We start from the raw sequence: 26,578 nt of genomic DNA, 5'->3' as shown, positions 1-26,578 counted from the left end.
GCTAAAAAGAACTTACTTAGAAGAATAGTGAAAGGTAATAGCTGAGCGTAGGTTTGTGACCTTCGGTCCTTGCCCCCCTCCGACCAAATCCCCGCCGAACCACCGTCGGAAACGCCGGGCTCTGCCCCTAGCTTGAAGCCAGAGGGTCCGTCTTCCCCGTCTGCAGCTACCTTGAGTCGACAGTCACTCCTCAGGTCGCTTTGCTCCACTGGTCACTTCCACCGGCTGCAACTCATTTTATAAGACACGCATTCTTCACCGGTGCGGAATCAATCTTCAAATGGTTTCTCGCAAGTATTCTACTGCTGAGAAAGGCAAACAAATCGATATGCAAGCAAGAGATCCTGATAGAAAACGCATCAGGGCTCCGGAGATCGACACATCAGCCCTCATAAAAGATAATGAACTTACCCTTATCGGTAGAGTCACAAACGCAAAGGAACAGCCAATAGGTTCGCTTATCTCATCCCTACCAAGAAACTGGTCGCTGAAGGGGAGAGTCACATGCTCAGATTTTGGCTTGGACTGCTTTCAATCCAGTTTTGAGCTCGAAGAGGACATGACAAAGTCCTAGCAAACAGACCGTATCACTACCACCACTGGATGGTTGTCATACAACGATGGGAACCGGTCATCTCCTCTACATTCCCATCTCAGATCCCCTTTTGGATTAGGCTGCAAGGACTACCGCTCCATTACTGGCATGAGAAGACGATCTATAACATAGGCCATGACCTAGGTCACTTGTAGGACTACCACATCTCGAAAACTTCAGCTAGAGTCAGGGTCCTGGTAGATGCTTTCAAACCACTGATAAAAGACCCTTTGATCGAGTTCGACTCTGGAGAAGAACTAGTGGTGTCTCTGGACTACGAGAATCTGAAGTCCCACCGATGCTCTGTGTTTTATGCTGACGCATGCCTCTGACGATTGCCCCTCTCTGAAACAACAACAAAAACTGGAGGTGCTAAAGGGGCCTAGCACTACAAGCTCTTTTACCCAACATCAAGCACCAAACGCGAGGGACGGCCACATATCCTCTCCCCCTGAGACATATACACGAGTAGATTCAGTCAGGGAGCCTTTTCACCAAAGGATAGACATGCATGGAAATCCTTTTGGCAGTAGGATCCCCATCGCAGTGACTCGAGGACACCTCTGAAAAAAAAACTTATTCCATCGAGAGGAAGAAGTGAGGCTTCTGATATACCACGTTAACTAGAGGACCACCAGCACACCCCAGGGAGGCGCTATGCAAGAAACACACATGGGGCTCCTTCCCTCCACCAAGAACATCTTCCCAACCTACAATGGAGAGAGAAACAAACACACAGGAGCCCAGAGCCGGATAAGGATCAGGTTGAGTATGATACTCCCCACAGAAGCTCGCCAAGAAATGCGCTTGAAGATAGACAACCACTAGGAAGAAATTTGGCTATCTGCGACTTCCCGCAAGAGCATCCGCTACCTACAACCGAAGAAGTTCTCGAAGAACTTAGGGAAGTTACTCAACAATATCTGAATGTTGATGATCCAGCAGAAAGGACTGCTAGACAACAGCAAGTCTTACTTGGAGAAAAAGATGATCTAATGGCAACAACTGCAGCAGGAATTATTGAAGCAGCTGCCTCAAACCTAGCGAAAGAGACGACCCCTGTCACTCCATCAACGGTCTTCGATAGGTTGGAACAACCAAGTCTACCTCCTTCTGGCTCGTATGTCTTCACAAGACTCGAAATCCCGGAGAGTGCAAACACCTCATAGCTCGCCACCATTCCAGAGTCACCTAAAAGGGACGTTAAAACATCAAGGAGTGCAAGAAAAAGAAAGAAAAAAACTACCCCTGGCCCAAGGCTCTTGCTAGGGACCAACTCTAGGAAAATAAACTTATCTCGAGCATCTCCTTCACATCATGGATTCTCGTTTGCGTCTCCGATCTTATCTCAGATGACAACGAGATCAAGCGGCAGAACAACTCCGAGGTCTACAGAGATTACAAACCAAAGGACAATGCAAAACGATGAGAGGCAGCAGGATTTTCGCACCCCTTGTCCCCCTCTTCCTTAGTAGTTCTTAGCTGGAACTGTTGTGGTATTGGGAACCCCCAAACAGTCCAAAGGCTCAAAGAACTCCACGCAAAGTGTTCCCCGGACATCATCTTCCTATCAGAAACAAAAAATGCAGATGATACTGTCCTGAAAGAAGTGGAAGCTCTGATGTTTGAATCATACTTCCTGGTATCGCCAACTACAGCATGCTCGGGAGGCCTCGCTCTGCTCTGGAGGAGTGACGTGAACATCTAAATTATGTCTTCTAACCAGAACTTCATCGATGCACATATCTCTTTCAAAAACGTCTCTTTCAATAGCACCTTCTTGTATGGAGCCCCTGAACTACCCAACATGCAAGCGGTGTGGGATCAGATCTCAACAATATCAGATAATAGAGACAACCCTTGGTTCCTAACTGGGGATTTTAATGAGATCATAAATAATACATAAAAGTCAGGGAGCAGAGAGAGACTTGAGAACTCCTTCAGCGCTTTCAGGTCCTTTTTATCTTCTTGTGATCTGTTTGATTTGAAGCACACTGGCAACTTCCTATCATGGAGGGGGACTAGACACACGCACTTGGTCCATTGCCGCCTCGACCGAGCTATGGCAAATAACTCTTGGATTGATCTCTTCCCCAATGGATGTGATGTTAGGAGTTTTCAAGTCTCCTAAGACAAATGATGTAGTATAAAAGATTGTCGAACCAATTCTAAGGGATTCAAAGCACCGAGAATGCAAGTACGTACTTAATCTAAGTGCAACCAATAATTTGGATGGTTTTAAACTAATATTAATAATAGAATGCAATAACATAACAATAAAACAATAAAAGAAGTGACTTTCTTTGGTTATGATAAAAGAGAATTCATGGGTATAGGAATTAGACCTTGGGTGATCAAGTTTCGAACTAAGGATGGCAAATGATCAATCAAAATATCAACCTTAAGCTTAGACACAATCTTAAACAAATTTTATGTCTAGATGAATGTTCATTTACTAACATATTTCAAACATTAAATGTCTTTGGTTGAATAATATGAAAGCAATCATTACTAACAAGTCTATTGGCTATCTTAACACCTTTAACAACAAATATCTTTGGTAAAGTATGTTAAAAGCTTAGGAGAGTTGTCTCAGGCATAAACACCTTGTGGGTGGGAAATGCCTAAAGATCAACTTTTGAGAGGCCAACTCAGAAGATGCATTATCACCCTTAATCTCCCTAACCCATGAATTCATGAGTGGATTACTCACTACTCTTCATGATTCCTCTTAAACCCATATTGGATTTCAGATTAATCATGTAGAGAAATACAGATAATAGATATGGAAAAAACAGAATTGCAATAACAAAATGATCAATTGATTCAAAGAGATGAACTTTCCAAGAGGTTTTTGGTGGTTTTCTTTTGTAACCTGCCTCCTTGGCTTACAAAAGGTACTTAAACTTAGGTTTAGAAAGTGTAAAACGTCAAGACAAATGACCAAAAGGTCCCTAGAAAATCATAAGTTTCGACTGAGTAAATGACGCGCAGAGACTTCGTGGTGTCGCTCCGGGAAGTCGCTCTGGCTTGGGAGCGACCTCAGGTGGTCCCTCTGAGAGGTCGCTCCATGCCTATTTTTTTTTTGCCTCCAAAGTGATGAAAAGGCGAGTGATGTAGGTGGGTCGCTCTGGGTTGGGAGCTACCTTATGGTGTCGCTCTGGAATGTCACTCTGCGATGCTCGACCAGGATAGATATGCCTCTAGTAAATTGATCATAACTCCTTCATTACATCTCCAAATGACTTGAAACCACTTCCACTAGAAAGCTAACTCAATTTTCTGTGTTTCCACAAAATCTTAGCAACAGAAGATTTCTCTAAGGCCTCCATCCATGCTCATCTTTCACCACTTTTTGGATCACAATGCTCCCAAACATCTCAAATCACTCCATGGCACACTCCAACACCTAATAAGGACAATGAATGCAATATGGACTCTAAAGATGCCTAATTATTAATCTATATGATCAAAATGTACAAGAATTAATGGCTAAAATCATGTAATTATACAAGATATCATGACGCACTCACTATCTCCCTTTTGAAGGCTCCGACCACAAACCAGTCCTTTCAACCTTTGACAGCAAGAAAAAGAAGCCGCAGCGCTTGTTCAGATACGACAGAAGGTTGAGAGACAATGAAGAGATTACAGTGCTAGTAAATGATGTCTGGAATGGAAATCCAAACTTCTCTGTCTCATAGAGGATCAACAGATGCAAGCAGGCAATAGCGAGATGAAGCAAACTCAACTATATCAACAGCCAAAAAGCAATAGGGGAACTCAGAAAGGAACTAGATGAGACAATGTCAGATGAAAAAACGGAGGATTTCTTGATCTCCTCAATAAATCAGAAACTGCTTAAAGCTCACAGAAATGAAGAAGAGTTTTGGAAACAGCGAAGCCGTCAGCTTTGGTTGACTCTTGGAGACAAGAACACCAGATTCTTTCATGCTTCTAAAAAGAACAGACGAGCTCGTAATAGATTGACAACCATCGAGGACCCAGATGGAAATCCAGTCTTCGAAGATAAGCAGATAACTGAAGTGATAGCTAACTACTACCAACAGATCTTCAATTCCTCTTCCCCTTCAGCTACTGAAGTTGTAAACAAGGCCCTTACTCCGTGTATAACCGCGTCAACAAACGGCAAGCTCACATCAATCCGAAATAACTGAATCCGAACTAAAAATACCTGGACCCGATCCGAAGTACAGAAATACCCGAACGGGTTCTACACCTCTATATTGAAATACCCGAAAATTTGAAATACCTGATCCGAACCCGAACGGATACCCGAATGCTCACTCCTACCACACCGCTTAACTCTAAATCCTAATGTGTAGATTAATTAACTCTATGGGTATAAGTGTATATTTATTTATTTTGATAAAATATTTAATTCTATTTTGATAATTTTTATTTTTAAGTTATATATTTGTAATAAAAAGAATGTTAGGTATATCCTATCATTGGTAAATGCAATAGACAATTAAAGGGAAATAAAATCACATCGATTAAAATCCAACTTGGATTGGATTAATGTGTTATTCCTATACATTATTGGTAGTTATTAATTTCAAATAAAACAAATCTCATAATAAGTTTCAGATAAAGCCAAACCTCAACTAAGCTAATGAATTAGGAAGGTGTACTTACTAAAAATAATGTACACGAAGTAGTTATAGCTAAATACTACGGAAAATTGATTAATATCGTCATATATGTATATGCAAATAGGCAGACAAAGTCATAAATTCTGCCATAGAAATGCGATTCGTGAGGCCACTTATTAAATATCTATCCCTAACTTTTTATGCATTACTTAGTGGTTAGTTATAACTTATAAGCAAATCTTTCGACCACACATTAACTAGGTCAACTTACAATAGATGAACTTATATGCAATAGACATCGCTACGTATTTTTATTTATTTTCCGAAAAAGAAAGGCCATTGTTTGCAAGTATTACAAAAGAAGATAAACAATAATTTAATCATGGACCTAAGATAATAATTCGTGCATTTTCCTCACCTTATTCTAGCTAAACTGTTCATATATAATTGTGCATGGGCTGGTCCCAGATTATTTTCAAAGTTATAGAACTTGACATGGTATAACAAATTAACAATATAGTTGTAATTTAGAGCTAAAGGTCATTTGTTATATGAAATAACACATGACATGAAATGAAATACGAAGTTACCAAAACATGTCAGATACCAAAAGTAACCTAGAGGATGTTTGACATCCAACTATTTTTTTTTCTCCAACTAATCTTTTATTATATAGATATTGATCATATTCACTTGATTGTCTAATAAACCTAAAACTTCATTCAGTTTCACATCATCTAAATATAATCAACAAAATAAAATAGCCACATGAAATAAAATATTATACACCTGAAATTCATATACGATCAATGTTAAAAAAAATATTTAGCCAATCACTTTATTATAAATATTTTCCAATGCATATTTGTGATCAAGACCAATTTGTGAGTGACAAAGACTTATAACTATTAATATTGACCTTTCGGTTTTGATTTTGTTATAGATGTTATAGAAATATAAACTCACATGTACATGGTCCAACAAAAATATTTGCTAAAAGATTTATCAATGAACATTGGTTGGAACTTGAAACAAGCCATTGCTATTAGGTACATTATTAATGTTATGGTGGATGGATTAAAAAGGAAAATAAGAAAAATCAAGAAACAAATTACCAAATCATAGCATTCAGTTTTGGCAAGTAAATTAAGTTTTAATGTATTAGAGAGTAGCTCTCATCATATGCATGCACATGGCAACATGGTGCTTCCTTTGTATATACTCAAATTTTTATAATATAAAGAAGTCGATTAAAATACGAGCCAGCACTGAAGTTGTTTTGATGAGGGGATCTAGTGGTTAATTAAAAAACATGATCACTTTGATATTCCCTCAGCATATAATCCTAATCTGCCCACCCACCACTACCGAACTCTTTTTACGAAGTAGTATGCCCAGTGGCGGAGGCAGAAATGATTTTCAAAAGGGTCAATAATATTACCATAAGTAAATGATCAAACGGAAATGTTTATTGACTAGGTGCATAGAGTGTTTAGACTTAGATCATGAAGGTCATAATACCAAATTATCGGTGAAATGTGACTTATATAAGCATAAAAATTAAAATTTTCAAAAGGCACATAGGTCAATTGACCCCCCCTCATGTCAAGCTGGCTCCGCCACTGAGTATGCCTCGTTGGCAAGTACTAAAATCAAAGCATGATATATTGATCGTTAACTACCAAGATTATGTTAAATATTAAAACTAAACCAACGATGTGTATATCTACATTTATCTGTCTATGAGACTATGAAGGATTCCAGAATGATTATAGGAATCTTTTCACTTTTGAGATTTGATTTCGTTTGCTAGGATTTGATCTGTTTAACATGTATGCCGTATGTGTTGTAATCGACATCACGAGTTTTTAATTAGTACCGATTTTTTTTTTTGAAAAGGAATCTTTACTCTGTACACCAACTAAGGTTAGGGTTAAAAAATTAATTGCGTGTCTATCTAGACATCGTTCTGTGGACATGATAGACCATTAAGACATTCACCTTCATTTGTGGTTTAATTAATCTATATAACAGTGAAAAATATACATTGACCACATATAAAGCTTAGACTCCTCGATATTGTTTAAAAAATAATGAATATATTCGTCAAGTTGTTCCAATCATATGGTCTTTCCCTTTTTATCTGCATTCACAAGCAAATTAAAAAGCGTCGCACAAGTTGCTGTACCTTTGGAACTTCTTTAATTCATCTTCTCAATTAGTTAATTCATTTAGTTTCCCGAAAGTTTTAATTTACAACATATGTGAGCGAAACGGAAACATAGTACCAGAAATAGATAAATGAAAACGCCGACGAACTGAGAGCATGAAAAACACGTAATCACCATAATGCTTCTCAGCCAAAATGACGAGTCTCTCTTATTAATTTTCTTCATTACTGAGACATTTATATTTAACTCCAAAAAAGTTAAATGGTAAAATAAAAACATAAGATAGTATGTCAGTTTCTTATTAGTTATTATCCTCTATCTTATCTTCAACATAAAAAATTTAATTTTGTCAAAAAAAAAACATAAAAAATCTAAGTTGTTCTTTTGAAAGTGTTGTCGTCTTTTATTTATTTTATCCATAGAAATAAAATAAAATGTATTATTATTATTTTTTTGATCAAAAATAAAATGTATTATTATAAAAAAAAATTATAAAGAGGTATATTTCATAAACGTAGCAGGGAAATTCAGATGTAAAAGTGAGGGGGTTCCTTCAGTACTTCACATGTCCATTGCCATCCCTCAACGTCACTTATAAAATCTAAGTCAACGAGAAAATCTCGTCCGTAGGATGATGATGATGATGATGGACATGATCAAGACCATGATGATGGTCCTTGAATAGTCATGGGCTCTCGCAACTCTTTCAAGTCTTGGGGGTTACCTCCTTTGTCAGAGTTTTTGGAAACTTTTTATTCTCTTTTTGGGTTTATTTATCTGAAACTAAAAGAAGAATAATGAGGAAGAAATTTTAGGAAACGTTGACAAAAAAGAGAGTAATTCCGGAAAGGTTGCACTAAAAACTTGATATACTTCCGATTTTTCTGTTTTCAAAATGTATAGAAAACAAACTAAAATTACATAAAAGAAAAACCATTAGAATTGTAGCGAATAACAACAGGCCAATAAAACTAAAGAAGCTCAAAAAGACAGTTGGGCTTGCTTTTGTATTCATTTCTAGTGGAGTTCCCTTTCACTTTCTCTAGAACCCTAAGCCCATTCCAACAATAGAAGTATATACTTGTTTTTTTCAGAGAAAATCTCCTTTCTAGTTTCTACTATAGTCAATCATCAAACAAAAGAAGCAATATTATTCTTCATTGGCCATGGAAATATAAAGGGGTATTCTAATCAGATGCTAAATTAATATTTTAGTTCCTCTTCTCCCTTCTTTTTGTTATTATTTTCTTATCACTCGAGGAAATGAGTAAGATATTGTCATTATTCTTCATCATTGCTTCCCATTTGTTCGTCTCTGGTAAGGATTTTCCTCTGGCAAAGGTATATCGAGTTCGGTCTTTTTTGTTTTTTTTTTCACCTCCTTTTTGTGTTGGTAGGAGTGACGTCGAAGAACATAACCATAGAGAACAAATGCGATTACACCGTGTGGCCTGGATTCTCCAACTCTTTTAATGATTTCGGCACCACTGGATTTGCTTTAGAGAAAGGAGAGTCGCGTGTTATCCTCGCGTCGCCGTTTGGGTCAGGTGCGATATGGGGTCGAACGCTCTGCTCGAGAAACTCAACAGGCAAATTCTCGTGCGCTACGGGAGACTGCGGCTCCGGTGAAATTGAGTGCGGCAAGTACGGCCAATCCCCAAGGAATATGACTCTAGCGGAGTTTGAAACGAACAACGGGACTGTTGACTTGTACCGCGTCAATGTCGTCTACGGTTTCAACCTTCCCTTGTTGGTGGTCCCACAAAGAAGCCCCTATGGTCGAGTATGCTCCAGGGTGGGTTGCGATGTCGTTAACCTGAACCAGGCTTGTCCGTATGACCTTATGGTGCTCGATGCCGAGGAACGGCCAATCGCATGCACTAACCCGTGCGAGTCATCATCAGGTTGCACGTCGTCTTCTTACTCGGAAAGCTTCAAGGTCCCGTGTCCAGAAGCTAATTTCGACTTTAGTTACGACAACTACGTGGCATGCACAGGCTCCATCGACTACGTCATCACCTTTTGCCCTTCCTTCACTCCAGTCCCCACGAGGTAAATTTCCATTCCATTTTTTTGTCTCATATCTTGTGGTGGGGTCGATTCTGTCGAACACCACACGGCTTCAAAGCCTCCAATCTTGACCAAAAACTATAATAGTAGTAGTTCAATTTGTATATTATATCGTATTTTACAAGTCAAAGACATTGGCATAGGTTCGTCAAATGTACTCCTAGCAGTACCAGCCCTGCGTATAAGCATTAGAAGCTAGAGCTTCCGGCTCTAGAAAAATATTTATAATTTCGGCCCTCATTTACTCTCCAATGGTCTAGTTGGTAAGATCATCAAAGTAGTCTCATTGATGTTAAGAGTTCGAACTCTTAGACCATCATCAACGCGGAGTTCTTAGGGAGTTTTTTAGGTGTGGACTCCACAAAAAAGTTAAAATTCGGTCCCCAAAGCTACGAAATAAATATCGATCTTAGGAGGAGTTTTTGCACTGTTTGCGGGCTTCACCGACACATGGCGGCCCGCAATTGGTTCACTTTTAATTTTTTTTTTTGGGTCAAATAAACAAAAAAAAACTTTTTTAAGAAACCGATGCGATAATTGTGCTCTTAGGTCACATATACATTTTTTTATTTATAGTTTTTTTTTAAATAGGCCCATATTTTATTGTTGGCTTCTAGCCCTGAATTTTGTAGGATCGGACCTGACTCCTAGCTATCTTAAAACCAAAAAAACCCACCAAATCAAGAGTCATGTGACTCATGTCCTTATGTAACACATTTTGAAAAAAAAACTGTCTATTTGATATTTCTCACTAGTTATATTTACTAGGAGGACTGCTCCGCGCAAGCCCGAGATCGTGGACAGAGTTTTTATTTCATCTCAATATTTATTAGGATTATTGTAATAGTGAATTTTACGTTTTGGGTTGATCAATGTTCTTCAAGTTTTTTATTATTATAGGGTTAGAGTTGTGATGATGAACTGTGTATGCATTGTTTTTCACTTATGAATGACTAAACTGTATTAATAATGTGATTGATATAGTTCGTGTTGCTTGCTGTGTTAATGAGACTTATTGTTTGTTTGTCTTTTTAATTTGTTTTTTGTACTGTTGAAAGTACATAAATTATATTAAGGTTGTTGAGAGTACATTTTGTTTCTGGATATTTTTTTCTGGATATTTTTTTCTCCACGTTAGTTGTGTAAGTTATGTGTATTAAGTAATAATTTTTATTATTTTTATTATGTTTATTATATGTTTTTTTTATTTTTAAACTTGTTGCTTTTACCGGACCTTTAAAACAGATACATGAAGACTTGTAGAAATAACTATAAAATGAGTGATAATTTTGAGTATTTGGACCTTAATGGGTTTTAAACGAATTTATGTATTTCACATAAGAAGACAATATCATTGACCTGTTTCCATTGGGCATGTAAGCTATTTTCTTAAGACAAGAGGAGTGAGCAGGTGGAGATGTTATTGCCGCCTTTGTGTCTGTCGGGATTATCTCTTGTATTTCTTGGTGTGCATGTGTTTGTTTCTCTTTTATTTGATGGGTAATAATTCGAGTTGTTTCTTTGGTGAGGTCAAAGCCTTGGACATAATGGATTTTCCCAACCACATATGCGAGTTTAAATATCAGTATGATATCGAAGCATAATATAAACCTATCTGCAATATGATAATATACCTTGAAGTACTAGGTTTGTGTTCGCAATCACTTGGAGATTATCAAACAGTCTAATCATGACTGGAGATTGATCTTAGGAGCACCCGTGATGACTTCATCAATAATGGCTGGTGGGATGAAACGAATAAGGAATGAATGATCAGTTATCTTGTATATGCCTGAGCACCTAGCAACTTCAAAATGAACGACTTTCACAATGGAACCGGCTTTCAAAGATGACATGTATTGATTAGCACGTCCGACGGAATGAACCCATGAATCACATAATCTGCAAATAGTATTATTCAACAAAGAATCATGAAATCAATTAAAAACAATTATCTTAAATAAGTGTGATAGATCGAAGATTAACTTACATTTTCATCAAAGAAGAGAACTGTGATTTCCATAAACTAACTGTCTTTCTTGAAATTCATGGAATCCCATAAGCGGAGGAGGCCAACGACTATGCTCTGACTACTACAACCAAGATGGAAAGACTAGAAGGTTGAGTAACGTACGCCAGAGATGCTGGTTTGAGGAACTGAAGAGGCATATAGAGATATTTTCTAGAAGATGGTTAAAGCTAAGAGGAATCAATGAGTTTTGTGGATATGCAGATTGGGTTCATCAAAGATGAGAATCATATACATAAAGTTTACATATGGGCTACAAATCAGGAACATTTATGATCAAGCAATTTAAGATGGAGAGATGAAGAGTTCATCGGTGAAAAAATAGATTACTAATAGACACACAAAGCAACTTTGTAACGCAGACCTGTCTGAGACAATGATGAAAATATCCCTAACTCATGCTAAACAACGACGGTTTACAATATGAGAAACTATAATTGTTGCAAACTTAAGCTTTTTCTTCATATAACGTGATGAATCCCGTTTAAAAATAAAATCCATAATACACTTGTAGACCCGATCCTTAGAGTAAGCCGAAAAAACAAGGTCTTCCGACCTTCATAAATATATATTAGTTTCGGCCATTAATATACAAATTATCCTTTAGTTTAGTGGTATAAATGTTAGAGTGTGTATGTCAATAACCCGAGTTTGAACAATGGATTTGACATTTATTTTTCACTTTTTTAAAGTAGGACTCAGCTGATGCTGACATAGAGAGAATAACTTATAATAATTATCCTTTAATTTAGTGGTATAAATGTTGGAATTTGTATCTCAATAACTTGGGTTTGATATTTTTTTTACACTTTTTTAAAGCGATTTTACGAAAGAGTAACTTTTTTATTATAATATAAATTTTCTTGTATGTCTTCACCCAATCGATAATGCATTTTGACATGCAAATAATTTTGATAGTAAACTGATACATGTACATATTTATGATACTCGCTTGAAGACGCATAAAAAGTGAAACAAAAATTGAAACTCTTGGATTCACCAATAAAAAAACTACAACAGAAGCAAAACGTAAGTATACTAATTGTTTTCTTCGTCATACAATGATTAACGTTTTTTGGCTTTGTTAACCATAAATTTTGTTTTGATACATTGCAGATGATAAGTCTCCACTGAAGTTAAAAGTCATACTCGGTAACATCCCTTCGCTTGCTCTATCCATCATGTTACAATACTCTTTATCTTACTCGTGTACATGGAAACATAAGTTCTTAGCCTTCTTCTTCTTGCAGGTATCTCAACAGCAGCTTTACTTGTGATGATCATTATTGTTGCTGCGAGTACGGTAGTGGTGAGAGCAAAGAATCCTAGAAGAAAGAGTGATTGGAACGGCGAAAACATTGAAGCAATCGTAATGTTGAAACGATATAGTTATGCCAAAGTCAAGAAGATGACAAACTCATTCGCGCATGTTCTCGGGAAAGGAGGATTTGGAACCGTATATAAAGGAAAACTACTCGATGGAAGCGGTACAGATTTTGCAGTGAAAATCTTGAAGGATTCGAAGGGGAGTGGGGAAGAATTCATCAATGAAGTAGCTAGCATGAGTAGAACCTCTCACGTTAACATCGTTTCTCTACTTGGATTCTGCTATGAAGGAAGCAAAAGAGCTATAATCTATGAGTTTATGCCAAATGGGTCACTCGACAAATATATTTCAGAGAATATGTCAACGAAGATGGAGTGGGAAACTTTATACAACATAGCCGTAGGTGTTGCTCGAGGGCTAGAGTACTTGCACAACCGTTGTGTATCAAGGATTGTGCATTTCGATATAAAGCCACAAAACATACTTATGGACCAAGATCTTTGTCCGAAGATTGCAGATTTTGGTCTTGCTAAGCTTTGCAAAAAAAAGGAGAGTATCATCTCGATGCTCAATGCAAGAGGGACCATAGGGTACATTGCTCCCGAAGTGTTTTCAAAAAGCTTGGGAGGAGTTTCTTATAAGTCGGATGTGTATAGTTTTGGAATGGTGGTTCTTGAGATTGTGGGAGCAAAGAATAGAGAAATGCTTGAAAAGTCCGGATCTAACAACAGTTCTATGTATTTTCCGGATTGGATTTATAAAGATCTTGAGAGGGAAGAGACCATGAAGATTTTTGGAGATGAAATGTGTTTGATCCAAAAATGGTGTTTATGCTGGTGATGTTTGTTGAATCAATACAATAAAAGAATCTAAAGATAAAAGATTAGATTCTTGAGGTTTAGGAGAAATCTCAAAGGAATCAAATGAGAAATGAACATCAAAAAGAGTTTATTGATCAAAGATTGTATTACAAGAATGGTTTCTAATGTAAATTAATTTAAGAATCCATAAATCCTTTGTAAGAAGTGTTCTAAGTCTAAAATGGAGGAGAGACGATCTTTTCTAATAAGGAGGGAGCTCCTTATTTATAGAAGAAAGATGTCTAGGGTTTCATAATGAAGTGAGCCTAATTCAATGTCTAATGGGCATTGAGGGAAGATGTAAATTCACCCCCAACAGTAAGTCCCCCAAGTTCGTTGAGAGAGATGAAATCGATCTCTGTAAAGTTTACGAATAGGATTTATTAGACAATGAACAAGACATATTCATGCCTATGATGGTTTAGGCGAGTTTATTTCGAACTTGTGCCTAGTAAGAAACGAGTTTGCTTTAAACTCGTGCTTAGCGAAAGACGAGTTTACTTGACTCATGCTAAGACAGAGGCGAGTTTACTGAGAGCTCGTGCCTAGTAGAAGGAGAGCTTCTGTAAAATCATGCCTAGCCAAAGACGAGTTTTTGTAAACTCGTGTCTAACAATAAGCGAGTCGACCGCAAACTCGTGCCTAATAAAAAGTAAGTTCAATTTAAATTTGTGCTTACAATACACGTTTACCGAACTATTGCTGACCCGAAGTCTCGTGTTGAGATCGTGTGTGCCAAGCAAGTTGTTGGCTTGTGTGTTCGTCAGGCTATAATGATGTTGAGAAATGTGCCGGCTTGTGCTGTTGAGTTGTGAGGTCTGTGGTGAGCTCGCGATTGGCGACGATGAAGTCAACAGGAGTTATGCGGACCGTGATCACGTCAGCTAGAGCTTGTACCAGAGTGTGAGATTGTCATATGTCTGCCTCGCAATTGATTCTGGCTCACAAAGAAAAATATGATAATTGTCAGATCAAGTTTATCCAAAAGAGATAATCAAAGTTTTGTGTAATTTATAAGCAAGCAATGATGATGATCAAATAATTGCTTGGCTCTTGCATATGATGTTAGTGATTTATTTATAAATCGACAGTATGCATAGGTTGCAAGCAATAAAGCAATCAAGATTAAACAACACTTATCTTTGAGGATGAGTAGTTGCTGGTTGTTGGATATGAGACTTTTTCTTTGAAGTGGATCATGAGCTGATCGTAAAGAGAGGCTGAGCTGGTCTGATCACCCATATGTTCCCCACGGCGAGCGCCCTCTTTCTCTCGTTTTGGAGCTTGAGCAGAACTTGAAGCTTTGAGCTGCTCTAGAGATCATGACTCTTCTCATCTCGGGGCCGTCTCTGTTCGTCGAGCTCGTGGCGAGATGACATGGTGGCTTTACTAGATCGGTCTCGACGATCTTATCCAATGTTCTTGAGGTGTCACAGCTGGGATCATGAATATGCCGAGATGGCTTTGTGTCAAGCTTCCAGACGTCTGTGGCGAGGTGGCTGGTTCACAGTGATCTCCCAAGGTCTTCTCTAGAGCTCTCCGCAACTGGCACAAACAGGAGAGGAGAAGAGTTCAGTAAGAACAATCTCATCTCCTGATCTCGCAAGACTGCAACGATGGAGCCTAAAGCCTCGTAGAGATTGATGTATCTGAAGCCTAACGTTCTGCGCTTCTTGTTGCCTCTTTCCTCGTGATTCTCACGATCCCTTGATGACACTAGTGACGTGACGAGGTGAATGCCGAGAACAAAGCCATTGACGGAGCTTTTGAAGACGTCATGGTGGTGAAGCACAGGAAGCAGGGTGTGGAGACAAGATCATTACTATCAAGGTCATCACGTGATTGCCTCTGTCCGAGAGGCTGAGCTTAAAGACAGGATGAGAGAGGTCACTGCAATGAGTCTGGAGCAGTGAACAAGCATGTGAAGCTGAGTGGAATCATAACAGCGGCAGTAAAAGCTGGAGCATGCCTTGCGAGATGTTGCAATCTCCGCTTCTCACAATCAGTTAAGATGAAGATGAAACACAAACTGTTTCTGTTGACATTGAGGCTTGAGAGCGTCCTCGTCTTTGAAAAACAGAGCTCAAGTCTCCTTGCTTGAGATGATTTAGAGAGCTTGAGATGATTTAGAGAGCTTGAGATGATTTCGTAGAACAGTCTCTCGAATCGTGTGATAACGAGACGCTAAGATCATTGTGATAACGAGACGCCGAGATCGTGTGATAACGAGACGCCGAGATCGTTGTGACAAGGTGATTACGAGATCGTGGTTGGGCTCAATCAGGGCTTCGCGAAAGTTATCATCTTTGAGTCCAAATCACCTAGCCCGCGGCTTTGAAGCTCTCTGGTCCGTAGATGAGCTTTCACTATCAACTCGAAGGCCGCTGCTGAACTGGCCCACTCGCTGGATGTCTGGCGGAGGTTAGAGATGGAGATCTCAGACCTCTTTTCCCCGAAAGCTATGTGTTGTACGACCAGCTTGTTGCCGGTTGCAGTTGAGTGGAGCTTCGACGGATCTGAGGAAGCAACGGCGGAGAACTGACCCGGAGGGAAACGACGAAGCGGCTTGTTGTCGGTTGCAAACTCGCCGGAGATTAGAAGTTTCCCGAACGTCATCAGTTTAAGAACCGACCCGCAGTGGCCTCTGTTTCCTTTGTCGGAGGACGACGATGTCACCGTTTCGGTTCGATCTCGGTGGGCTTGAGGGGATGTAAATCCACGCAACAGCTTTGCTCGATCTCTGCTTCCGTCTCAAGCTAGATTGTTGTCGGGACCATGATGGAACTCCCACGATCTCCGTTTTGACCGGCGACTCCTAAATCCAAGATAATAATAATTTTTTTTAAAAAATAATTAAAATCCTTTTCATAGGTTTAGCATGTGTATATTATGTTGTAGTCAATGAAATCGAATTTTGTAATGAGATATCGTTTTGTAAACTTATCTATTGGACCGAGTTTGATGAGCACAGATCTAGGATTTTCCCAAATTTGACATGCTTTGAAGATAGTTCTCCTTAGCCCCCTCTTTCTAGCGCTAACTGTTTGATCCAAAAATGGTGTTTATGCTGGTGATGTTTGTTGAATCAATACAATAAAAGAATCTAAAGATAAAATATTAGATTCTTGAGGTTTAGGAGAAATCTCAAAGGAATCAAATGAGAAATGAATCAAAAAGAGTTTATTGATCAAAAATTGTATTATAAGAATGGTTTCTAGTGTAAATTAATTTAAGATTCTATAAACCCTTTGTAAGAAGTGTTCTAAGTCTAAAATGGAGAAGAGACGATCCTTTCTAATAAGGAGAGAACTCCTTATTTATAGAAGAAAGATGTCTAGGGTTTCATAATGAAGTGGGCCTAATTTAATGTCTAATGAACATTTAGGGAAGATGTAAATTCACCCCCAACAAAATGACGGAGAAAGAAGATAAGTTAGTGAAAAAAATGGTGTTGGTGGGTTTATGGTGTATTCAAACAAATCCATTTGATCGTCGATCGATGAACAAAGTCGTTGAAATGTTAGAGTGAAGTCTAGAGGCTTTGCATGTTCCACCTAAGCCTCTCTTAGGCTCACCCGCAGTAATGGTATCTGCTGAAGAGAGTCAAGAGACTTCAAGTATGCCTACATCAAGCCAGTTAGAGAGATGAACTCTTTCACCTTGCCAAGATACTCTGAACTCAGGTTTCAAAAAAAAAGATAAACTTTCCCAAAAAACCGGATCGAGATATTGTAGATGAGAGTTAATCTTCCTAAACTCATGTTTGATATTGTTGGACTTTATCATTGTATATTTCCACTGTGTAAATGATGTCCCATAAGTAAAAGTTGTAATGATTATTTTGAGATAAAAAAAATCACCTTCCTACGATAGTCATCAAACAAAAGAAGCAAAATACTATTCTACCTTGGCCATGAAAATATAAAGGGTTTTCTGGTGAGATACTGAATTAATATTTTCCTTTCCTCTGAGGCTAATGACTAAGAGATTGCCATTAATTTTCATTATGCTTCCCATTTGTTCGTCTCTGGTAAGATTTTCCTCTACAAAGTTATGGTTAGTAGTGTACATGTAAACATAACTTTTTAGTCTTGTTTTTTTAACAGGAATCTCAACAGCTTTACTTGTGATGATCATTTCTACTGCGAGTACGGTAGTGGTGAGAGCAAAGACGAAGAAAGAGTGATTGGAGCGGCGAAAACATTGAAGCAATCGTAACGTTGAAACGATATAGTTATATGCCAAAGTCAAGAAGATGACAAACTCATTCTCCCATGTTCTCGGGAAAGGAGGATTTGAAACAGTCTATAAAGGAAAACTATCAGATGGAAGCGGTACAGACGTTGCAGTAAAGATCTTGAAGGATTCAAAGGGGGAATGGAGAAAAGTTCATCAACAAAGTAGCTAGCATGAGTAGAACCTCTCATGTTAATATCGTTTCTCTACTTGGATTCTATTATTGAAGGCAACAAAAGACATCGTTTATTAATACTCCTCGAATCAAATAAACTCTACAATGACTGTGATAGATAAGTACACTCTTAAAACAAAAAAGCTAAAGTAGACAAGAGAGAAAGAGACAACAATAACTCCAAACTGGTTACAAATAATCAAACCAATAAACAAAAACAAATGGTTTAATGATGGGGCTGGGGTTTGAAAGTCTTCAACCAGTTGTTGAGGCGCTCCATAGCTGACAAGTCCACCTTCTTGGGAAAATTAGGGAAAACAACAGCTTTGGATTGTGGTCCCACCATCACTCGAAGCTTAAGCCCAGCTTCACAAGAACCCGAGGGTGAGGTTATGAAATAATGAACTCCCGGTTCCATAAGCCTAACAAGATCGTGTCCTGTCTTGTGCACAGCTACAGGAGACGTTGGGTCGCACGTCATAAATTCTAGATCACCGTTGATTTCATACACGTCGCTGACTTCGTTGTCGTATTCGAAAAACAAAGTATCTCCAACATGAAACTGTTTCTCCTCACTCCACTTGTTATAGAAGTCACTATCATACACTTTCCATCCTCCTGAGTCTCCTCCGACCTTGTAGGTATTTCCGACAGGAAGGATCTTGCTCGGTGGTGGTGGAGGAACCGGACGTGACGGGTCATGGATGACAAGAACTTCGAGCTTCTGTCCCAATACGCATTGAACTTGATTCGAGGTGATGAAGTAGTGAAAACCTGGTTCCATGAGAGTCACGACATCGTGTCCTGTGTTGTAGACAATTTTAGGAGAAGAATAGTCGCAAAACTCATATTCCAGAGCGCCGGAAACATGAGTCACGTCGTTGACAATGGGATCGTATTCGAAGACCAGAGAATCTCCAACGTGGAACTCCTTATGGTCGGTCTCGGCCCACGTGTAATAGACGTCGTCCTTGGCAGTCCATCCCTCGGAGTCTCCCACTTTGTAGATCTTCGCTGAGCAGCAACCCGAGAGAACCACGAAGCTCATCATCATTGCAAACACGAAGCTCATCATCCTCATTACAAGCTATGATCGAATAGTGAAAGTTTTGGAAGCAAAATCTTAAACTAGCTGAATGAGAAAGCTTTGATGAATGTGTGAATGAAACAAAATAGTATACCTTAACCCTCCTTATATAAGGGTTTACGGATCCTATTTTCCTTTTTAATGATATAAACCGTTTAAAAAAAATTCACATATCTAATCTGGAAAAGGAAAGAATCACGTTTTAAAATCTCTAATCCTTTTCTGATCAGGTTCGCGTGTGAGTTTCATCAAAAATCTTATTTGATATCTATTTTTAAATACACCGATTATTAATATTTTAGTTTTGTTGTTTCCTTTTAGAGAATAACGGGCCAAGTTTATGAGAAATACCGTGGGCTTTTTCTACATTTGATATATTGGAATTGGTTCAAATCACCAAAACCGAACGAGTAAAAAAGCTCAGGATCCTCTGCTGGAGAGAGTCAAGAGACTTCAAGCCAGCTAGAGAGAGTAACTATCTCACCTTGCCAAGATACTCTAAACTTTTCCAAAAAACTGTAGATGAGACTAATCTTCCTAAACTCATGTTTGATATTCTAGGACTTTAACATTGTATTTTCACTACGTAAATGAAACCCCATAAATAAACAAACATATACGTCAAACCGAATATTATTTCCATATCAACGGTGCAAGAGACGTTGAAGGAGAGGTAAGGATGGTTTCTGAGTAGCTATTAGCTAAGATCTCAGGAGCTTATTTTTAATGTTTCTTGATAAAAAAATATATTATGAATATAGTTGTTGTTTGTCAACGTAGTGTACATTCTGCATCTTAGCTGTAAACTCACATAAGGATATGCAAATCATGTGATGGTACCGAATATTAGAGAGAACAGAGATAGACTAGAATTAGATAATATACATCTTGCATAATGGCCTGCCTCTATTAGCTCTCTATAATGAAGATGGTAGTGTTAGTATATATAAATTTGTGGGCTGTCATTGTTATTATAGAGATTCCAGTCTTTGGATCGTATGAAACCAATCTAAATATATAATCATAAAAAAAACATTCAGAAAAAAATAACAACAAAAATGGTTACAAACGGCTTACACCGGTTGACAAAAAAAAAACGGCTTTACACCAAAAAAACAGAAAAATACCGGTAAAACTTTTTAGGAGGCATGCACCCAGTAACAAAAAAAAAAAGAAAAAGGAGGCATGCACCAAGCCACCAACGTCTTAACTCCACACGTGCCTGGCCATAACCTCAGGCCTATTACTCACCACACATTGTCTTACACGTGTATATAAGTACACCAGGGCATGTGTGTATGTCCTTGTTCCTCTGTTTCTCTGCCTTGAATTGTGGCATATCGTAGAAGAAGAAGAACAAACAAAACCAGAAAAACGGTAATTTTTTAAAAAATAATCTACTCTTGAATACAAGTATATCTAAATATATTAAAGATCTTTTTTAAAAAAAAAAATCTAATGCTACACATTGTTAGATATTCAAGTATCGGCGGCAGAATTAACTTGCCGGGAAATGGGGAAAGCTAGAGGAATTAACAGCGGTGGAGGAGAGAGCTCTCTCGGTTACCTTTTTGGATCCGGCAAGTCAGTTTCCAAACCGACCAAGCCCGCCGTTAACACCAGCTTTACCACCACCACAACAACACCAACTACCACCAACGGAGCTGGAGGCAGACTCACGACCACCACCACCACAAACACTATCACCGGAGATAAAAACATGACGGAGGAGGAGAAGAAGAAGGAGATGTCGGCAGGTGTAAGAGGAAGCCCTAATAATTACTTGAGAACAGAGGGACAAAACTGTGGTAACTTTCTCACGGTAATAATAATACTTTTGAGTTTATTAATAATTAGGATAAAAAATGTGGTCTTTATTTTTTTTTGTGAGAAACAGGATCGACCATCGACGAAGGTTCATGCTGCACCTGGTGGAGGATCTTCTCTAGGTTACTTGTTTGGATCTGGATCTGGCAAATGATTTTACTTTCCACGACAATCTGAATCGTTAAAAAACAAGTGTAAAAATTGTCAATCTATGGTTCCAAACTGGAAGCTTTCTCGATTTAAGACGTCTCTAAAACAATTTGAGTGTAATGAACAAGAGTTTTCTCTTTACTGAAACTTCATAGATTCATTTCTTGCCTTAAGCTATTACAAGAAGTTGATATTTATATGCAAAGTGTAAATAGAGTTGCCCTAGACAGATGGCTTAATCATGAACGTTACATAGATCAAGGGCTGAGAATCTATTTGCCAGCTTCAAGCCATTAACTCTGGAGCCTGTCATCAAACGCGACCAGTCTTGGAACTATGTCGTCAAAAGTTGGTGAAAACTCAGCATCCATCGTTTCTTCTATCTTCTATGCTCGTTTTTATGGACTCATAGTCACGTCCTAGACCCAGTAGCACAACAAAGATCTTCATTCTTTTAGGAACAGGACTACTGATAGAGGAGAGCTGGTCGCAGATCATCTTTATGTCACGTAGATAGTCAGAAATAGATTTGTCTTGTTTGACCGTTGTTTGAAGCTTCCTTTGCAGCTCGAACAGTCTTGCTGAGGTAGCACGGTTGAAGTGGTTCGCCAGAGTCACTCAGATCTCGTAAGAACTCGTGCAATGAATCACCTCACTCTGGATGTCTTCAAAGAAAGAACCAAGTAACCATGACTGAATAACTTGGTCTGTTTGGAACCAGAGGGTATAGTCAGGGTTTGGCACTAGTGTGGATGTGCTGTTGATTCCAGGAGTCCGGTGACAAATCCCAACAACCTTTGACTGTTCAAAAATGCTTCAAACTGACGCTTCCATAGGATATAATTCTTCTACGTTAGCTCTACTGTAACCGAGTTGATGATTTTGAGAGTTGGTGGTGTATACGGTTCCATGGATCTGTTATCCATGAAGCTCTGATACCATAAAACAATTTGAGTGTAATGAACAAGAGTTTAGTCTTTACTGAAACTTCATAGATTCATTTCTTGCCTTAAGCTATTACAAGAGGTTGCCCTAGACAGATGGCTAAAATCATGAACGTTCTGTAGATCAAGGGCTGAGAATCTATTTGCCAGCTTCAAGCCATTAACTCTGGAGCCTGTCATCAAACGCGACCAGTCTTGGAACTATGTCGTCAAAAGTTGGTGAAAACTCAGCATCCATCGTTTCTTCTATCTTCTATGCTCGTTTTTATGGACTCATAGTCACGTCCTAGACCCAGTAGCACAACAAAGATCTTCATTCTTTTAGGAACAGGACTACTGATAGAGGAGAGCTGGTCGCAGATCATCTTTATGTCACGTAGATAGTCAGAAATAGATTTGTCTTGTTTGACCGTTGTTTGAAGCTTCCTTTGCAGCTCGAACAGTCTTGCTGAGGTAGCACGGTTGAAGTGGTTCTCCAGAGTCACCCAGGTCTCGTAAAAACTCGTGCAATGAATCACCTCACTCTGGATGTCTTCGGAGAAAGAACCAAGTAACCATGACTGAATAACTTGGTCTGTTTGGAACCAGAGGGTATAGTCAGGGTTTGGCACTAGTGTGGATGTGCTGTTGATTCCAGGAGTCCGGTGACAAATCCCAACAACCTTTGACTGTTCAAAAATGCTTCAAACTGACGCTTCCATAGGATATAATTCTTCTACGTTAGCTCTACTGTAACCGAGTTGATGATTTTGAGAGTTGGTGGTGTATACGGTTCCATGGATCTGTTATCCATGAAGCTCTGATACCATAAAACAATTTGAGTGTAATGAACAAGAGTTTACTCTTTACTGAAACTTCATAGATTCATTTCTTGCCTTAAGCTATTACAAGAGGTTGCCCTAGACAGATGGCTAAAATCATGAACGTTCTGTAGATCAAGGGCTGAGAATCTATTTGCCAGCTTCAAGCCATTAACCCCTTCTGCACCGGCTCTCGTCATGTTCTGCTTTTGTACTTTCCTTTTACTGCTCTTGTCTTCATTTCCAAGACATAAACGTTGCGCGGTTGATTCAAACTTGGGACCACTTGAGTTGGGCTGTTGACTGGGCTTCTTCTCATCTGCGTGGCCCATCTTCTGTTTTCCCTTTTGCTCACTTGTCAATCTGCTGCCGTTTAATGTACTCTCATCAATATGACCCCTCAAACTTGGTGTGGGTGTAGCTTCAACACCAAGTTTGAACCTCAGACTGTCGAATGCTCCGAAGGTAAGCGGCTTTGTGAATATGTCTGCCAGCTGATGACGAGCTGGTACATGTCGCACGACCAAAGCACCAAGCACCACTCGTTCTTTTACGTAATGATAATCCAACTCAAAATGCTTAGAGCGCTTGTGGTACGCTGGATTTGCGGTCAGATGCACTGATGATAAGTTGTCACAGTAGAGTTCTGGTGTGACAGTGATAGGGACCCCAATCTCTCGAAGAATCAAACACATCCAGCTTAACTCTGCTGCTGTTTCTGATAAAGCTCGATACTCTGCCTCTGTTGAGCTTCTTGAGACCGTCGGTTGTTTCTTGGACGACCACGAGATGATGTTAGAGTCAAGGTATGTACATAACCCCCCAGTCGATCTGCGTGTGTGATGGCATCCAGCCTAATCACTGTTACTATACGCCCTCAGCGTGAAGTCTGTATCTTTAGAGAGATTAATGCCGTAGCTAAGCGTTCCTTTTACATACCGCAAGATCCTTTTGAGCAGCACAAAGTCTGATAGAGTTGGCTCATGCATCTTCTAGCACACATAATTGACAGAGAACTGCAGATCCGGTCTGGTAAGAGTGAGGTATTGCAGTTTCCCCGCGAGACTTCAGAAATAAGAAGGATTCTCAAACTTCTTATCTTGATGTGGAGCTTTGCTTAACTGCAGAGGAAGTGGTGTGTTGACTGGGGCGCAATCCATCATCCCTGCTACAACAAGCAGGTCTAAGGCATATCTATCTTGAGAGAGGAACAAACCAGACTTGTGAAACACAGCTTGAATTCCCAAGAAGTAATGCATCTTGCCAAGATCCTTCATTCGAAATTGTTTGCTGAGATCTGCCAATAACTTTTGCAACAGATCAGTGCAGTTTCCAGTCAACAATATGTCATCGACGTACAAAAGAAGCAAGATAATGTCTTCCCTTTAGTGTAAATGAATATAGACGGGTCCTTGATACTGCAAATGAATCCAAACTCCAACAAGTAAGTGCTGAACTTGTCGAACCAAGTTCGAGGAGACTGTTTAAGCCCGTAGAGAGACTTGTGAAGTAGACACACATGATCTGGTCTGGTCTTATCTACAAAGCCTGAAGTCTGTCTCATGTAGACTGTTTCGTTCAAATCTCGATGTAGAAAGGCGTTTGCAACATCAAGCTGTTTTCTTTCCCACTGAAACAGCATCGCAATATGTAGAACAATTCTCACTGTTGATGTTCTAACCACGGGACTATACATCTCCAAGTAATCTACTCCTTCATCCTGTCCACAACCTTGAACTACCAGTCGCGACCTCGGTGACTTCACGGTTCCGTCTGCATTGTATTTCGTCCTGTGAATCCATCGATTTCCCAATACATGCATATCTGGTGTGTATGGGACAAGTGACCAGGTTTCAGTCAACTTGCAGTTGTCGATTTCTTCTGTCAAAGCGTTGTTAGGACATACTAAAATATCTTTCAGAGGAAGTGTAGAAACCCGTTAAAAAAAAAAAAAAAAAGAGAATGGTCGAGTATGTTTGTTGTGGTCGAGTCGCGGGTGATAATGATCGATCGAGAAGCTTTAAAATACGAGGTGGGAGAATAAGTGATCGTGGGTGAACTATGAGTCGAATAAGTTGCTCGACCATAGTTAGAAGATGTCTTAGATTGATTAGACAGACGTTTTGGAAGCATAACAATTTTGGAAGTACGACGGTTTAGAAGCTCGACGTTTTTGAAGACCGACATTTCTTCATCACGAAGTTTTCTCGAAAAATCTTCGTATCAGTAAAATATTATTCTGGAAACATAATAAGTTGGAAGCAGGAAGGGAATTAAGCACGACGGGATGCAAGCACGACGGGATCGAAGCACAACCGGAAAACCTGAAATTGGGCGAAAACCCTAATTTCGGTATTATGGAATTCTTCGAGGAAGCCAGAGGCTCGGGAAATATTTTTACAGGATATCAGAATTCATCTGGAGTCTATTAAAAATATTTAGAGCATCAGAACGGGAGCGGAAAAATATTCGGGATTGATCACGGGTCAGAAATTTGCCGGAAGGGTAAAAAATCGCGTAAACCGACCGAGAAGCTCGAGGTGGCTCGTTGCATGGGTTCAGAACGTGGTGTCAAGCATCTAACAAGCTGAGTGTCTCCAGAAGCTCGAGGTGTCGCCGTGCATGGAAGCTGTACATGCAGCCTGACATGTAAAAGCACGAGGTGGATCGACCAAGCACGAGGTGTCTCCGCGCATGCAACCTAAGCATGCTGATCGACATGTGTGTACTGGTGTGGCTTCTTGCATGCACTCCAGGCATGCATCCTAACATGTGGGAGGAGTGTTGGCGTCCTGCATGTGTCCTGGACATGCAGCCTGACATGTGGAGCACGAGGTGCCGCCGCGCATGCGTCCGGAGCCATGCGAAGCGACACACGGGCTACCACCAACCTGAAGCTGATTGGCTGGTGTCTCCTATAAATACCCCACAACCCCAGCTCATTTATTCACATCCAGACCTGTCCAAACCAAGTTAAAAACGTGAGAGAGAAGTAGAAAAAAAAAGCAAGTGATTCCGAGCTATTTCGAGAGTTTTAGAGAGTTTTCGAAATCAGTTCTCTACAGATTTCGAGTCAGCGCCTAGGGACGGTTCTGTCCAACTGAATTCGTCCATGCCACTCAGTTCTTTTTATGATCAAGTGGAGATGCTGTCCGGAGTTAGTTCAGTTCTACGGGTTTAGATCAGTCGAAGTTCTGCTCGATACTCCGCCGGGAAGTCCGAAGAACTGTCCAGAAGCTAAAGGAGGTTCTGTCCAAATCAGCCTGTCGAGGCCTATCAGTTTCTTCATGGTGAAGCCAAGGTTCTGTCCAAGTCGAGATCAGTTCAGTCCAGTCTATTCAAGTCGTCCTTTGGGTTTTGGCCAAGTCCTCTTCGATCAACCAGCCACTTCTCGCCTAGAACACTGTGAGTTGGTTTTGTGTGAATTCCACTTGGAATTTAGGGTAATTTTGTGAGTTGGCTTGTTTGAATTCCACTTGGAATTTAGGGTAGTTTTGTGAGTTGGCTTTTTTGAGTTCCACTTGGAACTTAGGGAAGATCGAGTATTCATATAGAGTAGAATGCTCACATTCTTGCATGGTAGAGTCCTCGGGGTTATTTATTAAACCGGACTCAGTTTAGCACGGACTAGCTGAGATGAAATGGAATTAAGACTGAGATAATAACCTGACTAGGACTAGGATGCATCATG

The 26,578-nt window shown here is 39.4% G+C and overlaps 3 protein-coding genes across 4 annotated transcripts; 2 read left to right on the top strand and 1 right to left on the bottom strand.

Annotated features, from left to right (window-relative positions):
• Window positions 1-8,490: 8,490 nt before the first annotated feature.
• LOC106313824 (probable receptor-like protein kinase At5g39030) lies at window positions 8,491-13,658 on the top strand. The gene is made up of 5 exons (XM_013751742.1): window positions 8,491-8,700; window positions 8,780-9,434; window positions 12,440-12,510; window positions 12,598-12,633; window positions 12,732-13,658. Exons 1-5 carry the CDS (start codon window positions 8,646-8,648, stop codon window positions 13,646-13,648), a joined length of 1,734 nt encoding a protein of 577 aa, XP_013607196.1. The 5' UTR covers window positions 8,491-8,645; the 3' UTR covers window positions 13,649-13,658.
• Window positions 13,659-18,247: 4,589 nt separating this feature from the next.
• On the bottom strand, window positions 18,248-19,146 carry LOC106317425 (early nodulin-55-2-like). The gene has a single exon (XM_013755248.1). The coding sequence runs from the start codon at window positions 19,131-19,133 to the stop codon at window positions 18,306-18,308; it is 828 nt and encodes a 275-aa protein (XP_013610702.1). The 5' UTR covers window positions 19,134-19,146; the 3' UTR covers window positions 18,248-18,305.
• Window positions 19,147-20,215: 1,069 nt separating this feature from the next.
• LOC106316813 (protein SPIRAL1-like 4) lies at window positions 20,216-21,289 on the top strand. 2 transcript variants are annotated; one of them, XM_013754681.1, is made up of 3 exons: window positions 20,216-20,543; window positions 20,651-20,988; window positions 21,064-21,289. In XM_013754681.1, exons 2-3 carry the CDS (start codon window positions 20,680-20,682, stop codon window positions 21,145-21,147), a joined length of 393 nt encoding a protein of 130 aa, XP_013610135.1. In that variant the 5' UTR covers window positions 20,216-20,543; window positions 20,651-20,679; the 3' UTR covers window positions 21,148-21,289. The 2 variants fall into 2 exon arrangements, with proteins under 2 accessions (XP_013610135.1, XP_013610134.1); XM_013754680.1 differs by having other exon boundaries at window positions 20,222-20,543; window positions 20,642-20,988.
• Window positions 21,290-26,578: the final 5,289 nt, after the last annotated feature.

Source organism: Brassica oleracea, chromosome C9, assembly GCF_000695525.1.
Source record: "Brassica oleracea var. oleracea cultivar TO1000 chromosome C9, BOL, whole genome shotgun sequence".
Taxonomy (NCBI): Eukaryota; Viridiplantae; Streptophyta; class Magnoliopsida; order Brassicales; family Brassicaceae; genus Brassica; species Brassica oleracea.
This window is presented reverse-complemented; position numbering and strand designations above follow the sequence as displayed.

What these genes read in the sequence shown, in the direction of transcription:
- LOC106317425 (XM_013755248.1), bottom strand. Translation starts at nt 19,133, where the DNA reads ATGATGATGAGCTTCGTGGTTCTCTCGGGTTGCTGCTCAGCGAAGATC.
- LOC106313824 (XM_013751742.1), top strand. Translation starts at nt 8,646, where the DNA reads ATGAGTAAGATATTGTCATTATTCTTCATCATTGCTTCCCATTTGTTC. An exon ending in TTCCCATTTGTTCGTCTCTG is followed by an intron (nt 8,701 to 8,779) that starts GTAAGGATTTTC and finishes TTGTGTTGGTAG; the next exon opens with GAGTGACGTCGAAGAACATA. An exon ending in GAAGTTAAAAGTCATACTCG is followed by an intron (nt 12,634 to 12,731) that starts GTAACATCCCTT and finishes TTCTTCTTGCAG; the next exon opens with GTATCTCAACAGCAGCTTTA.
- LOC106316813 (XM_013754681.1), top strand. Translation starts at nt 20,680, where the DNA reads ATGGGGAAAGCTAGAGGAATTAACAGCGGTGGAGGAGAGAGCTCTCTC. An exon ending in ACTGTGGTAACTTTCTCACG is followed by an intron (nt 20,989 to 21,063) that starts GTAATAATAATA and finishes TGTGAGAAACAG; the next exon opens with GATCGACCATCGACGAAGGT.